Source organism: Phoenix dactylifera, unplaced genomic scaffold, assembly GCF_009389715.1.
Source record: "Phoenix dactylifera cultivar Barhee BC4 unplaced genomic scaffold, palm_55x_up_171113_PBpolish2nd_filt_p 000445F, whole genome shotgun sequence".
Classification (NCBI taxonomy): Eukaryota; Viridiplantae; Streptophyta; class Magnoliopsida; order Arecales; family Arecaceae; genus Phoenix; species Phoenix dactylifera.
In genome coordinates this window covers 343,381-358,663 of record NW_024067878.1, presented here as the reverse complement: position 1 = coordinate 358,663, position 15,283 = coordinate 343,381, and the positions used below count along the sequence as shown (strand labels likewise).

Here is a 15,283-nt window from a genome sequence, read left to right as displayed (position 1 = left end):
ATGGTGAGACTCACAGGGACTATCTTGATAATCTATGATCCCTGGTGAGTTGAGTTGAAATTGTTCCAACCCATTGAAAGGAGTTTTCAATGATATTGTGATAGAGATTGCAATATATCTCACTACCAGATAGAATAGAACCTATAGGGTCACATACATTATAGGTATTGACCGATCTGATGGTTGAATTGTGATTTGGAATCACAAATAATTTATAATTATCAATTTGATTGATAATTGATGTAACCCACTAAGAGTTAGTGAGTAGAAGAAGGAATAACTGCAATTGGATTGCAATTTAATTAAATCAATTGAATTTAATTAATTGGGCTTGATCATATTAGACTAGAGTCCTACTTGGAGTAGGATTTCTAGAGTCCTAATTAGATTAGAACTTCAAATTAAAATAGAGTCCTACTTGGAGTAGGATTTCTAAAGTTCTAATTGGATTAGGACTAAAATTGAATAAGTCCCAATTGGATTAGGAGTTCTTAAGTTCTAATTAATTTTAATCTAATAAATTAAGATGGTTCCTAATTAGATTAGGATTGAAAAGTTCAATTGAGTCATGGTTCAATTGAATCCTAATTGGATTACGATTTAAAGAAGAAAGATTGGATTCACCTAATCCTCCTTGGAAGAGGATCAGACTCCCATCTATGTGGCCACCCCCCCCCCCCCCCCCCACTTAATTTGATTAAGTGGGGTGTGGGATTAGAGGGGATAAGAGGGAGGGGCTTGGTTTTGCGCGAGCAAAGAAATAAACTTGAGCTCCTAAATTTTAGGAGCTCAAGTCTAGGGATTAATTTAAAGGAGGGCTTATGCCCCCCCCCCCCCCCCCCCCCCCCCCCCCCTCTCTTTCAGATGACTCCCAAGTGCATCACGGCAGCAACCTCTCTCCCTTTCCTTGGGTTTCAGCTGCCAACATAAAAAAAGGGAGATAAACATGAGCTCTTAAAAATGAGGAGCTCACGTTTAAGATGATTCAAAAGGAGGGTATGCGGGCCCCCTTGAACGTCCCTCCTTGGAAATACGTGGGATTCATCTCCTCTCCTTAAGAGCCATGAATAGCACCTCTCCCATCAAGTTTCAGCCGTGAGACCAAAAAAAAAAAAAAAGTTATAGGGAAGCGTGCATCCTTTCCTTCTTCCACTTTTTGGTTCCAAGACAAAGGGGAAAAAAATGGCTGCAAGGCTTTTGTTCTTCTTCCTTGGATCCATCCTTCTTCTTCCTCCTCTTAAGGCAATCAAGAGTTGATTCAAAGGAGAGGATTTTAGTCATCAAAAGCCATCTCTGCAAGGGAGCTAGCACCCCGGAAAGATTCAAAGACTTAGATCGGTCCTCTGCCTCGTGTGGATACCCGTAGAGGCTGGATGCGTGTGCGGCTTCAAGCAAACTTTCAACAAATCCACAATCATCAGATTTGCGGTGATTATCTACCCGTACAAGGTGAAGATCTGATCTTTCTAGTCATGTAAAATTTTTTTAATCCTAATCTATCTATGAATATCGGTTTTAAAATATGTTCATGCGATGAACGTGATCTCGCACATGCGTCTTTCGCTGCGTTCTAATCGTTCTGATTTTTCTGCGGCATACGTGGGAACCCAACAATGTAAATTCGAAATACATAGCATGTCTCCACTCCAGACATTTTGAGGCTTGTGTGTAACATGTTGGATCAATAGGATAGGACATAATAAGAGCGGTTGGGAGATGGTGGCGGGTATGGTATAGTATTTTGTGCTTGGATATACCCGATTGAGATTAGGTTGTCATAGGATGGGTGCGTTGTAGTGGATTGGATGGTTAGTCAGTTGGTATGGGAGGAAAGTTTGGTGATAGGGGGTGGTAGTAGTAGTGGTAGTGGTGGAGGAGGAGATTCGAGGGAGGAAAGGTGAGAGGCGATCTTATATTGAGGTGGTGGAATTGGTTCAATTGGGATACTAGTGTTGTCATGTAGTGTGGTGGTTGAATTGGATGTTGTTGCCATACAAGAATCCTGATATTGATATACTGTACCTACAGAGTGGTCTGAGAATATATAGTTATTAGTAGTCCCAATAGTGTCGGTAGGTGTAAGGAGTTGAGGTAACCACATAGAAAGGGAGTCAAAAGCAGAAGTAGAATTGTGAGAGGCTGATTGAGATGGTGATATAGTTGGAAAAAAGGAGCACATGTTCATCAAAGATGACATGACGTGATATATATATATTTATATGTGTGTGTGTGTGTGTTTTACTAAATCAAGGCATATATACCCTTCATGAATATTGCTATATCCTAAGAAAAAATATTTAGTGGATCCATATTCTAGTTTATTAGACTTGCATGGTTGAAACCAAGAAAAACATAAACAACCAAAAGCTCGTAAATGGAAATAGACTAGAGATTTTTGAAAAAGTTTCTCATATGGCAAAATTTTTTGATGAGAAACAATAGGTATTCGATTTATTAAATATACTGCAGTACAAAATGCTTCTAACCAAAATTGTAGAGGAATAGATACGTGAGCAAGAAGTGTAAATCCAGTTTTAACAATGTAACGATGTTTTCTTTCGACAACACCATTTTGTTTTGGATATGGGAGCAAAAAAATTGGTGCATTATGCCATGTAGAGACAAAAAATACTTAAGAGTGTTGCTTTTGAATTCACCACCCCTATCAGAATGAAAAATTTTAATTTTAGTATTAAACAAGTTTTCAACTTCTACTTTAAAAGAGACAAAAATATCAAAGAAATTAGATTTGTAACACATGGAAAACAACCATGAATAACATAAAAAATTATTAACAAATAACACATAATAGGAAATGTTTGAGCATGAAAGTAGGGGAAGGTTCTCAAACATTACAATATATTATTTCTAGAGGACACTAAGAAGCCAAAATAGATAATAAAAATAGCAATTTTTTGCTTTTTCCTAATTGGCAAGATAAACATAGAGTTTGTCTTGGTTTATTTGAAATTGAAAGAGATGACAAAATAGAGGATTTGATATCTTGAGATGGATGGCCAAGACGATGATGCCAAAGATCAGTGGAGATGTGATGGCTCACATGGGCTGCTGGTGAGTGATCATGTGCATCTTTTGTTAAGAAATGAAAAGGGTAAAAGTCCATTCTCAATCATCTTGCGGAATAATGTCGCTCCTATATTCTTGTCCTCGACAACAAAGCCAGATTCATAAATCAAGTAGTAGTTATTTTTATGATAGAAACGGTTTACAAATAAGAGATGAGGCTTTAGGATAATGAAGAACATTAGACAAGTGAAATTTAGTTTTATGGCTAGTTATAGAAGATAAACCAATATAAGAGATAGACAAATCTTGTTCGTGGCCAACTTTGACACTATCAGAACCGCCATATTTTTATAAGGTAAATACTTGTTGAGGTCGGCGGTGATATAGTAAATAGCAACAGTGTCAAAATATCAAATACTGTCGTCAGTGAGTGAGGGAACGGTCATCATAGCTACAAGTTTTTCTGAAGGATTGCGACCTTGATATGCATAGCCCATACGATGATAGCAATCGATGACAATATGTCCAATCTTATTGCAGATTTGACAGGTTGGGTGAGTATATTGTGAAGAACAATCCTGTGAAGAAAAAAAACGAGCAGGCTCGTTAGGAGAGGAGAGGATACCATCACTTGAAGGATAATTAGGACATCAGGGCCATTATTATGATGCTAATTATTCTCATGGTGAGTAGAACCACAACCTGGTTTGAATATTTTGGTAGGTCTTGAGGCAATAAATGCGGTAGTAGAATGCATGGAGGCCTCTTCAACATTACTAGTTTTTTCACAGATTAATAAGGTATGGAGTTCTTCAAGAGAAAGAGAACAGGTGCGAGCATGAACTCAAATTAAAGAAGAGAATGAATGATGGGATGGAGGAAGTCCATCTAGGATGTAGATGAGCACATCATCATTACTTGTGATCCTTATGCAACTAGTTTGTCCGCAAGAACTTTGAATTGTTGAAGATAATCTTGCATAGAAGATGATCTCTTTTTAATATGATGAAGTTATCATTTCATAGTCATGATATGAGGATGAGCAAGGGAGGCAAAGCAATGAGAGAGAGCATTCCAAGCTTGCTTAGATGAGGTGATGCCAATTATATAAGAAAGCGCTGATTTGGATAATGTAGCATTGATCCAAGAAAGCTGATCACATTCATACCATGAAGCATAGGTTGGATGCCTTGGAGAAGATGGTGAAAATGAGCCGTCAATGAAAGACGTAAGCTTGTGTCTCCATAAAATTGGTTCAAAGAGAGACTTCCAAAGGAGATAGTTGCTGCCATTAAGCTTGATTGGGACTAGATTTGAGATATTGGAGATTACAAGAGATGTAAATGGAGAGGATTCAAGTTCAGGTAAAGAATGTGATGTTGTTGATATTGTTGGGATGGAAATTTCTAATGTGAGAAGAAGCTCTGGGTTTGCAGGAGGAAAACAGTGATGCTAAGATGGGCTCTGATACCAAAAAAGAAACAGAATGTGATGGTTAAAATCCAACTTGATTAGTTGGTTTTTTTTTTTTGGAATTTGTATTGAATATATATAGGATATACAAGAGTGATTATAGGAGAAAAATTAGGAAAAAAATACGGCAGCAATTCAAATTCAAAATTTAAATTTGAATTTGAATAGAGAAAAAAATATGAAAGAAATAATAAGAAGATTACAATAATAGTTTGAATTCAAAAATTGAATTTGAATGGAGAGAATTTAAGGTATGTTATTAAACTTCTCCTCATGGATTAGGCTATCTAGTCTATGCACCTTGTGAGAACCGGTGCCCAACTGGGAAAAGGGAGTTAGCTATTGCATATTTATTGTTTAGCAAGTGAGCCAGTTGATTTTAAGCAAACACAATTTGGTTCATGATATTGGTCCCCCCCAACCCCTCCTCCCCAAAAGTTTAGATGTGATGTGATCCACTTGTCCACCCCCCCAAGCCCATTCCCCCAACCCCCACCACAGAGAGAGAGAGAGTGAGAGAGAGACAAAAATGTCATTATCCCGCAACGCTTACATACCTAAATTGTATGGAATTTAAGTGGCATGGGAAGTGATGCCCCTCGCTTCTCTCTCGTCCAAGCATGGACCATGGCATATAGATATATCCTAGAAAAATTCCACTAGCTAACCCAAAAGGCAAACAAATGATTAGATACTAGAGATTTATTCATCCTCGTATGCTATATACTTATTCTCCTAAGCAATCAAGGCCTGCAATACCGTAAGCAAAGGTGGAGAAAAAAAGATCAACTGCGCAAAATGGGTACCTTATTCAGTATATATCCTCAGCAACATAGCCCCAGCTTTATCTGATTCATAGCCGGTTGTTTTCATCCCACCCACGCTGCACAGAATGACCAACTGTGCGGCCTCCATCCTCTCCATCCCATCTTTTATTCCTCCTCCTTGTCTTTTTCTTCTTGTATTTCCACGCAGAGCCAAATACCTATCAATTAAGAGGCCATCGCCCGGCCTTTTCCTTTCAACATGCCTTCTTCACCACGCCAAAAGAACCTCGTTGCATTTAAAACTCTGCTCCAACTTCCGCTATTTGTATGGATTCTCCTCTACCGCCACGGCTAAATAAACCAAACAAAACCCATTTCTCATCTCAAACAAAACCCACAGCTAAATAAGAAGCCCTCTGCTCTAATCTCTAGTCTCCATATTACCAACTACCAAATTCGAACCTTAATCCTGATTTCTCTCTCTCCTGGTTGTCTAAATTCTCTCCAGGATCACAAATTGATGACTCGTTTATCATTTGGGTTCAGTGATTGCTTCTGTTCAGTACCGTTACGTTGCCAACTTTGTTGTTCCGAACTTCCCATGCAATATTCTGTGATCTTTTTTCGCTCACTTGTAAAGTGAATGAAACGCATGCCGAAGACTTTTTGCCACCTTTCTCTTGCTCTTCATGCTCTTACAGAATCATATACCAAGGACCTTCCAAATGACTTCAGGAATATAGATTGAGATCTCTGCCAGTATATTATCTGCACCTTCATTAAGCTTGCTTTGCTATCTTATGACGGTTGTATAAAGAAGAGCCCAAGTTCAGTAGAAGGTCACTTCCGCGAAGCAAAACTCGTCTCCAATCCTGGAAATCAAGCTCGATGGACCACTAATGAAATCGAATTCGAAGCATGTATGGGTGCCCGGGCCAATAATCGTAGGTGCCGGACCTTCGGGCCTGTCTGCTTCAGCATGCCTCAAAAAGAAAGGTGTCCCTTCCTTAATACTTGAGAAAGAAGGTTGCATAGCCTCATCATGGAAGCTTAGGACTTATGAGCGCCTAAAGTTTCATCTCCCCAAGCAGTTCTGTGAACTTCCTCTCATGACTTTCCCACCAGACTTCCCGACCTACCCGACAAAACAGCAGTTCATAAGCTACTTAGAAGCCTATGCTGAGCACTTCTCAATAAAGCCTTTGTTCGGAATGAAGGTACGATGCGCTGAGTATGATCCAAGCATTGGGTTTTGGCGGGTCGAGGCCAATGATTTGGAATTCATATGTCGATGGCTTATAGTCGCAACAGGGGAGAATGCAGAGGCCATATTGCCAGATATCAGTGGGATGTTGGAGTTTCAGGGGCAAGTCCTGCACACAAGTTTCTACAAGAAAGGAGATGACTTCAGAGGGGAGAAGGTTCTGGTGGTGGGTTGTGGGAACTCAGGCATGGAAGTTTGCTTGGACCTGTGTATCAGTGAAGTTCAAGTCTCTATGGTTGTTAGAGATAAGGTGAGATTCTGATTTGTCTTTTTTTTTTCCTCTTCTTCTTTGTTCATTTTTTAATTTTTGGCCCTCTTGTTTTCCCTCTGCTTGCCTTTTACAGCCTCCTCGTATCCTTTGACTATATTACTCCCATCCTACTCTGTCTTTATGTCTATTTTTATTTTTTTGATTTTTCAGGTCAATTGCTAGTGTTGAGGTTGAATTCATCTTGTTGCCCCTTTCACTCTGCAAAACGCCATATTATTTTGATAATTTTCTGTCATCGATGTACTGTCACCTTCACTTTGGAAATGCACCTTTTCTTACTATGATGTTTACCTTGGATTCTGTTTCATCTTTTGAATTCTTGTTCTTTTCTATGGCGCATGCAATGATATGGTGCTTTTGGTTTCCTCAAACTTTCCTTATTTTGTTTGAAAACCTCAAATATAGCTTTCATTCTGCATGTTCTTAACCATGCTTTTATTCAATTCAAATCAGAGTTCTCTTTGTTTTAGACTTTCTATCTATATGCCAATGTATTGCCATTCTTCTTACTACGCTAACCATGTCACTGTTTTCTCCTTGAGTCTAGCAGTTGCACATCTTGCCAAGGGAAATACTAGGGATTTCAACATTTGGGCTGTCAATGTGGCTGCTCAAATGGTTTCCTATGAAATTGGTTGATGCATTCCTCCTCTTATGCTCTTGGCTGATACTTGGGGATACAGAGAGATACGGTCTCGCTCGACCTAAGATAGGGCCCCTGAAACTAAAGAACACCACCGGAAAGACCCCAGTTCTTGATGTTGGCACTCTCTCAAAAATCAAAAGTGACCAAATTAAGGTCCTGATCTTCTCTTCATTACTTGAAATATGCTGTCATGGTTATGTGACTCTTTTCTTAACACTTCTGCATTCAATATATTAGGTTGGATCTTTCTTCATTTATCTTTATTATGTTTGATGTTTCATGATACCAGCATTTATCCACGTCGAAAGAACGAAGATTTGAAGGTCTTCTTTTGATATGCATTTGAGTTCAAGTAGTTTATTGCAGGTGGTTCCTGGTATAAAGCGATTTACAAATAGAGGAGTAGAATTTGTGGATGGCAGACAGGAGGATTACGACGTGGCCATCCTAGCCACCGGCTATAGAAGCAATGTACCTTCATGGCTCAAGGTATAGATGACCATCCAAAACTACAATACACAGTATTTAGTTTGAAAATATGAAGGCATACTCTACGCGATGCAAAAAGATAGTGATCATGCATGAAAATAGTGTCCATATGGTTAGGTTAATTCATTTTTATTTTTAAGTCAAAACTGAAGGCCTAAGTGCAATTTGTCGATTTGAGAAATAACGGAGACAAAAATACCTTAAAGCTCCATAGGAACACTGATATGAGGACCAGGATGAGTTCTTGCAGTAGCTTCAATGAAAATGACAAGAAGAAGACACATGGTTAGGATAGAGACAATGCGATCAAAATTTGTGGAGAGGAAGTTAGATGAATGCTAGCCAAAAATATTTCTGCCAATAATATCATAGACACCAAAGAATTGGCATGTTATAGACTCCGCCTAGCCCCTTTCCGAACCTATCCAATGTACATCGGCAAAATAAATCAGTATGCAAAGCCGCATAGTCCGACACAACAACCTACTACGACCAGGTGCTGAGTAACTTGGTAAGAGCATATGGTTGTTAGCCACAAGGTCGAAGATTCAATTTCTTCCTCTAGCAAGCTCGGAGATCCAATTCCTTCCTCTAGAATTTATTATTTTCCTCAAAAAACTAAAAAATCATAACATCCTAAAAGTATAGCATTATTGTATAGTCTCTGCAGCGGATGTGGAGAGATTTTGAATTTGAAATCAATAAATGTAACATGAGCTCATTCATTATATTCCCTTCAAAATAGTGTATACGGTAAGCAAGAACAACAGAGATCATGATTGGTGCAGGTGAAGAGTCCCTGTCCATCTGCAAAATTATTGCAGAAATATGAGCAAGGATGATGGCATAAATAACGTAAAATATCGTCCAGTTTCAACAGCAATTTTGGACCAAATCAGTGAGATCTCAGTCTTCCCTGGAGCAGTCTGTAGACTACTATTTATGGCATACAGTGATTCAATTGAAGGGAGCAACAGTAGGATGGTAAGATGGGCAATAACAAGTAGAAAAGGATACACCTGAGCAATGATCCTGACTTCCTGAATGAGCATTCATTGTGTGGTTAGCAGATACTGGAAAAGATTAACCTCTTACAACTGATTTCAACTTCAAAGAAGCCTCTTCACGTGAAATCCCATCCCGTACATGGTCCAGGCTGCATTCATTCACGTGGATAGAAAACTACCCGTTGGACCTCGTGTGGACCTCACTCATTCTTAGACTAGACCTCACACTACAATCACACCTATATGTTTATATGCGCAATTGTGTATGTATATGTACATGTATATATATGTGTAAGCCTGCGTAATTGTGGATGCATATGTATATATGTGTAAGCATGCATGCACGCATGTAAATAATATGTATGGTTTGCATCTAAATTGTTTTCTTGACACAAGGAGGAGGAGTTCTTTGATAAAAAAGACGGTTTTCCGAGGAATCCATTTCCTGATAGTTGGAAAGGGAAGAACGGGCTCTACGCGACGGGGTTCACCAGGAGAGGATTGTTGGGATCTTCCATGGATGCCCATAGGATAGCAGAGGACATTGCCTGCCAATGGAATTCCAAGACCAAGCATCTGCCTTTTGGAGCTGCAGATAGCAGAAAATAACTGAAGCTTTAATTTAACTTCCATCCCTCATGCAGAAGTTCGAAAAGTCTATTTTATCTTATGGTCCTTACCTTTCTGTTTTTTAGATGATGTACTTCTGGAATTGCACAGAAGTAACCAAAAATAACTACTTATTTGCATGGAGATCATCACAAATAGTTGTAACTAAGCTTTGATCTACTGGAGTCTTCTAGGGTTTTAACCTGTATTACTTACCTGCAAACTGTGTAATTTACTAATTATGAACCAGTCCCATCAGTGCATAGATATGCTTTTCTATCAAAAATCAGATAGTGACTCCCTGTACTAAATGGCAAACCACTAATACAACTTTTCTTTTTAAAAATAAAAAAAAAATGATGCAAGCTTTTCTGTCATTAAATGCTTAAATGAGACCAGTTTGTATATGATTAACAAATAAATTTCATTTCCACATTAGTTGTCGCTGTGCCGACGCTAGTCTGGACATAATACTTCACCTATTTATGAATTACAAACCTGAACCTATATCAAGAAACCAGTGGATAAGTGAGATGAGATCCTCAGATTCCTCTATTCTCTCTAGTTTTTGAGCAGTACACAACTTTTACTGTTGCTCATTGAATACAATCAGTTAATGACATTAAATTCATGATATGTTGGAATTTGGATAACGCATATGATTCAATAAAGTTTGAGGACTTTCAATCTTCCTTCAATTTTTTTTTGTCAACTTTTTTGCGTCAACTGCAACTATTGTATGCAATTCTGACTTAAGACTATAGAACTTAATTACCATTCGAGTAGAATAGAAACTTAAAACTAGATGGTCATGCAACTTATGTTCATGCAACCAAGGACACTCGAAAGAATCTAGAAGTGAAGGAAGGAAGGTCTTGCTCAAGAGAAGTAAATTAATCTCTGCAAGATTTTGGTCTCTCTCACAACAAACAAAGTTATTTACAACCAACGCTTGCAAAAAAGCATCGATCCTTCGCTGGAAAACATTATCCTTTGTGTGCTCCGTAATTATGTAAACTTCATCCTATCTGAAAAGATCTCCAGAATTTAGCATTTGATGGAATTTGAAATTTTTTTTAAGCCTAGTCACCAGACTATGGAAAATACATATATGCAATTTTTGGATGCCTAAAATAATTGCTATTTCAGAGCAAAATTTGTAATCTCCACTCTCCCAAAAGGACTTTTCCCAGCTGTAGATAATGTTCTCACCTAATATAAGTATCCTAGCCGATGGAAGCTTAACCCAAAGGACCATATTTCTTGATAAAAAGAGACGATATTGATTGCAAAAGGCTTTGATTACATCTGCCAACCAACATTTTCCACATGTTTGGATAGACCTCCCACAATATTTAATAACAATTATAAAAAAAGGGCAATTACCATCCTTTCTATTTGGAAACTCCAGTAGTGCCTTATCATACTCATCACATGTTCACTTCTCAAAACCATATGAACTCTTCATTGCATACCAGACTCAATCCTTTGGTCTGCTGAACAAATAGTACAGTGACTAAAATTGAGCACCTCCATTCCATTCCAAGTTCCCACTGATACCTACCTGACTGATCCACCACCTTCTGAAAGAAAGAACCAGATGCTAGCAGGCAGAAGTTCTCATGTTGTATGAATCGTAAACAGGACTGGGTCGATAGAATCTTAAAACAAAGTAGAATAAGGAATCTTTCAAGTGCCAGTAAAAAAGGAGCAAGAGCCATCAACTGGAATCCAAGCTCATTGCTGCACAAAAGCAGGCTTCCAACTGTTGCAGTACAAATGGAAGAGATCCTACTCTAAAAGCAGGCGTGGCGGTCTAGGTGCAAATCATAGTCATGGTTTGAAAGTCCGCTGCCAACTAGTTTGGTCCCCTTCACACCATCAACCAGCTGATAAGGACTACTCAACGCAAAGAGGAGATTCTTTTTCTCCACCCTTGCATGCTTAACCAAGTTACTTCTCCAATTACTGGCATGGTTTATATAGTTGCCTCAAAGTTGAATTTCCCAAGCTTCCATTGCACAATAATTTTCGCACAATAATTTTCGGTTGATGAACATACATCAGCATCCTCTTGTCCTCTGCTCCCTTCATCTCATTAAATTCGAAAGTGATTGTTTTGGTAAGCACTCTACCATTTGATTTGGAAACAAATTTTGAAGGTATAAGGAAATTTATCCATATAAGTTTGGGGGGACACGACTTTTTCCATGAATAAAAATTTTGTACATTTGATTGGAGGGATAGGTGCAAGAAATAAGTTTTTGCATTTAATGTTCTGGGTTTTGCAATGGTTTAGATTTTAATATAAGGACGAAATTATCCTCACGTTTTTATCTACTTAGAGAGTGGATAAGAACAAAAAAAGTAATTAGATGCAGATAGCTTTCCTCTATTCTATGGTATAAGGCAATGTCTGGTAGGTGGTATAACAATGGAATAACATACTTATTCCATGGTTATACCACCAAGCACCATTTTTTGGATGGCGGAATAGCCTTATACCGTGATAAGGGATAAGTAGGAGAGAGAGGATATAATTCTATTCTACTATTTTGGAGGAATAGATTTATATTGCAGAATAGGAGAAGCTATCCTCTCTAATTAAATTTTTACCATTATTCAATCCCTAAATATACAAAAAAAAGTAGGAGTGTAGTTTTATCCTCATGATAAAATCCAAATCATCATGAAATCAAATGTGTCCATGCACTTATTCTTTGCACTTATCCCTCTAAATAAATATACAAAATTTTTATTCTAGGGAACAAGTCCTATCTCTCCAAACTTGTACTAATAAGCTTCTCCTGTCCCTTCAAAATTTATTTTGTTAAAAAAATGTTACCTAGACCTATTCCATCAAAACTGTAGAATAAAATTATACCCTCTACCTCTTACTTATCCATGTCAAGATATGACATTATTCCGAGGTGTTCAAAATAGTGTTTGGTAGGATAAAAGTACAAAATAGGAGGAGGCTTCATACTGCCTGTCAAATAGGGTCTAAGCTTTTTTTCCTTTTCCCTTCAACTTTTAGGGCTTGGTTGGATATTTCTATAGGAATAGAATGAAAATCCTATAGGAGTCAAGCCTGTTAGCCCATCTAACTCACATCTTCTAAGGGATTGCCTAAATCCAGCTTTTGGGCTGCATGAAGTAAAAAAGAACAATGAAGCCTTTTTTTTCTTCTTCCCACAGGGTTGGGAGGTGTTTAGTTGATAGAGTAAATGAACGGCCTAATCCACAAATTTTACAAGAGTTTCAGACCAATCTCATAGGAAAATCCAAGCAGGCTCTTAGTTTTCTTGTTTGCTTTAAAAAAAAAAAAAAATCTCCTTGAACTTGTGCATCAATAGACGTCAATTTGGAAGTGTCACCAAAAGCCTAAATTTAGAGACTCTTTTGAACCTAAGAAATTAGATTATGAACTTTTCTACCACAGGTTTTATTTCTAATGCCTGCAACACAATCTGAAAAATCCTAAAATACCTAAACATGATTTGATCTTTAAAAAAAAAAAATTGAAAAACATGATGTGAACTCATCATTCTGTCCAATAAAATTTAAGATGATATATCCATCATTCTATCGAGCAACTGACAACATACATTAATCAGATCAGTTAAAAAATCCAAGGGAAGGAGCTCTTCATATAGTCTTATAGATTGGGGAAACAAGGTCAAAATTTAGCAATGGTTTATACTAAATTTAGCTCGACAAACTGAATCTAAAAGGTATAAGAGGTTTCTAATTTATGCATTTCCTTCTGTTGATTTTCTTTTTCAATGCAATACCATAGGTCAATGTCGAGCTAAAACAAACATAAGAGCCTAACCTTTGGTCTCTGGTAGGCATTTTGTAGTTTGATTGTGGCTGCTCTCTCTCTTCCCATCTCTATCTTTTTGCAATCATTCCTTAGGGAAAGCTCTATTTCAATTTTTTATTTCCATTATCTTTAGTTGTAAAAATTCGCTATGCATTTAATTTTGACCTCAATACACTAGATCTAATGATACAAGAAGTCAGCAATTATGCACAATATAACCACTATCTAGAAACACTATACTTGCACACTCCACTTCTGTATTTTAATCACCAATCTGCATAAGCATGGAAGTGATATGGACGAACATAAAGGTAACAAATGTTTCCATTCTTAAAATAGATGCATAGTGTTGGATAGCATGTCAAGGACATATATAATGGATGCGAGTATGGCATAAGATTACAGAAGGTACCATATTGATATGGTTGATTAACTTATTCAATCAGAGTTTAAACATGAAGAGGCTGCAGTAACATTTTATTAGGATAAAGATGTACAAGATTTCATTTGCTATTGTTGAAATGAACCTATCAACCATATGAGGAGTTATGGGGAGGCCATGATCAAAATATTGAAATGTGACAATGATTTATGGTAATGTATATTGCTTTGAAGTCCTAGATATTTGAAAAAATGAATTAAGAGAACCTGGTTCAGTAGAATAGTCAAACTTCGATAGGATCTGCTAGCAACAATTACTAATAATACAACAATTGCTAGATGGACCAGAGTTTGTTGATTATACAAATGATAAAATCCAAAAAAGCAAGCAGTCCATGATGGCATTGGCTTAAGTTTTATATACATTGTCTTTTATTTTGTTTTAAATCTTGTCATCTTGCCTCTTTGTTTACTCTTTCCAAGCCTAGAAGAATCTTCAAAAGAACTTGTTTAAACTTTTCACATTACCTTCTCAATTTAGAATTACAGCTTTACTGCAAAGTCCATTTCAAAGGAAAGAGACCTCCATGATCCATTTCATTGTTAAAATCAAAAAAATATGCACAATATCTCTAGTTTATATCTTGGATACCAAATAAATTTGACAGAAAATCAAATAATTGGAGTACATTTTGGTATTAAAATTGAGGCAAAAGTAAAAGTCTACCAATCAGTACTGGAAAAGAACATCCTTGTGCACAAACAGTGCAGTTTTTGCATATAATTCAGTTCTGAAACTACTCTATATACCTGGCCATGGATGGTAGTTAGTTTGCTGAAGATGTATCTGTCTCTCCTCCTTCCATTGAAGGAGGTCTTTGTAATTTTTTTCGTTCTTTAATATATTAGGCAGGCTTCAGCCCTGCTGTTCCCCTTATTAAAAAGAAAAAGGACACTATTCTAAAGAGAATTGACAAAATTTTCTATTAACAACTTTAAAGCCAAAATGGATATTTATATTCTGATAAGTCTCTTGGAAACAAGGTATGTTCAGGTCCAGACTCCAAATTAATAATCCTCTATATAAGTTCTGCCAACTAAATCACCAAATAAAGTCTAAACATCAAACTAAAACTTTGGTCACATGAACTGGATATTTTGTAACTTTATCTTTCCTTGCCATGATACAGACAATTGTAGTTGTCAGCTCATTGAAAAGCTTAAAAATCATGAGAAGTACAAAAAAGAAATCTGCATAACAAAAGCAAGATTCTTTCCCTTTTTGTATCTTAAAAAAGTATTAAGAAATTAAGAAAAAAATTATTATATAAGGGTCCAGATCTTCTTTAAGTCGCTCATTATATTTGTGTAAATAAAAAACAGTACAATATGAACCATGTTACCAAGCCCTGCCCAAGCTTCTGATATGAAATTGAATGGATGCTAAATCATTTCAAAGCTCTTTATGAATAAATATTACATCCATATTGTTGACCCCCTAATGGATTTTGATGAATACAAAA

At 37.1% G+C, this 15,283-nt stretch overlaps 1 protein-coding gene across 1 annotated transcript; it reads left to right on the top strand.

The window, feature by feature from the left end:
* Positions 1 to 5,265: 5,265 nt before the first annotated feature.
* LOC120106065 (probable indole-3-pyruvate monooxygenase YUCCA9) lies at positions 5,266 to 9,733 on the top strand. Its single transcript, XM_039118919.1, has 4 exons — positions 5,266 to 6,781; positions 7,353 to 7,601; positions 7,815 to 7,937; positions 9,341 to 9,733. The coding sequence occupies exons 1-4, from the start codon at positions 6,167 to 6,169 to the stop codon at positions 9,551 to 9,553; spliced, it is 1,200 nt and encodes a 399-aa protein (XP_038974847.1). The 5' UTR covers positions 5,266 to 6,166; the 3' UTR covers positions 9,554 to 9,733.
* The last annotated feature ends 5,550 nt before the right edge of the window (positions 9,734 to 15,283 follow it).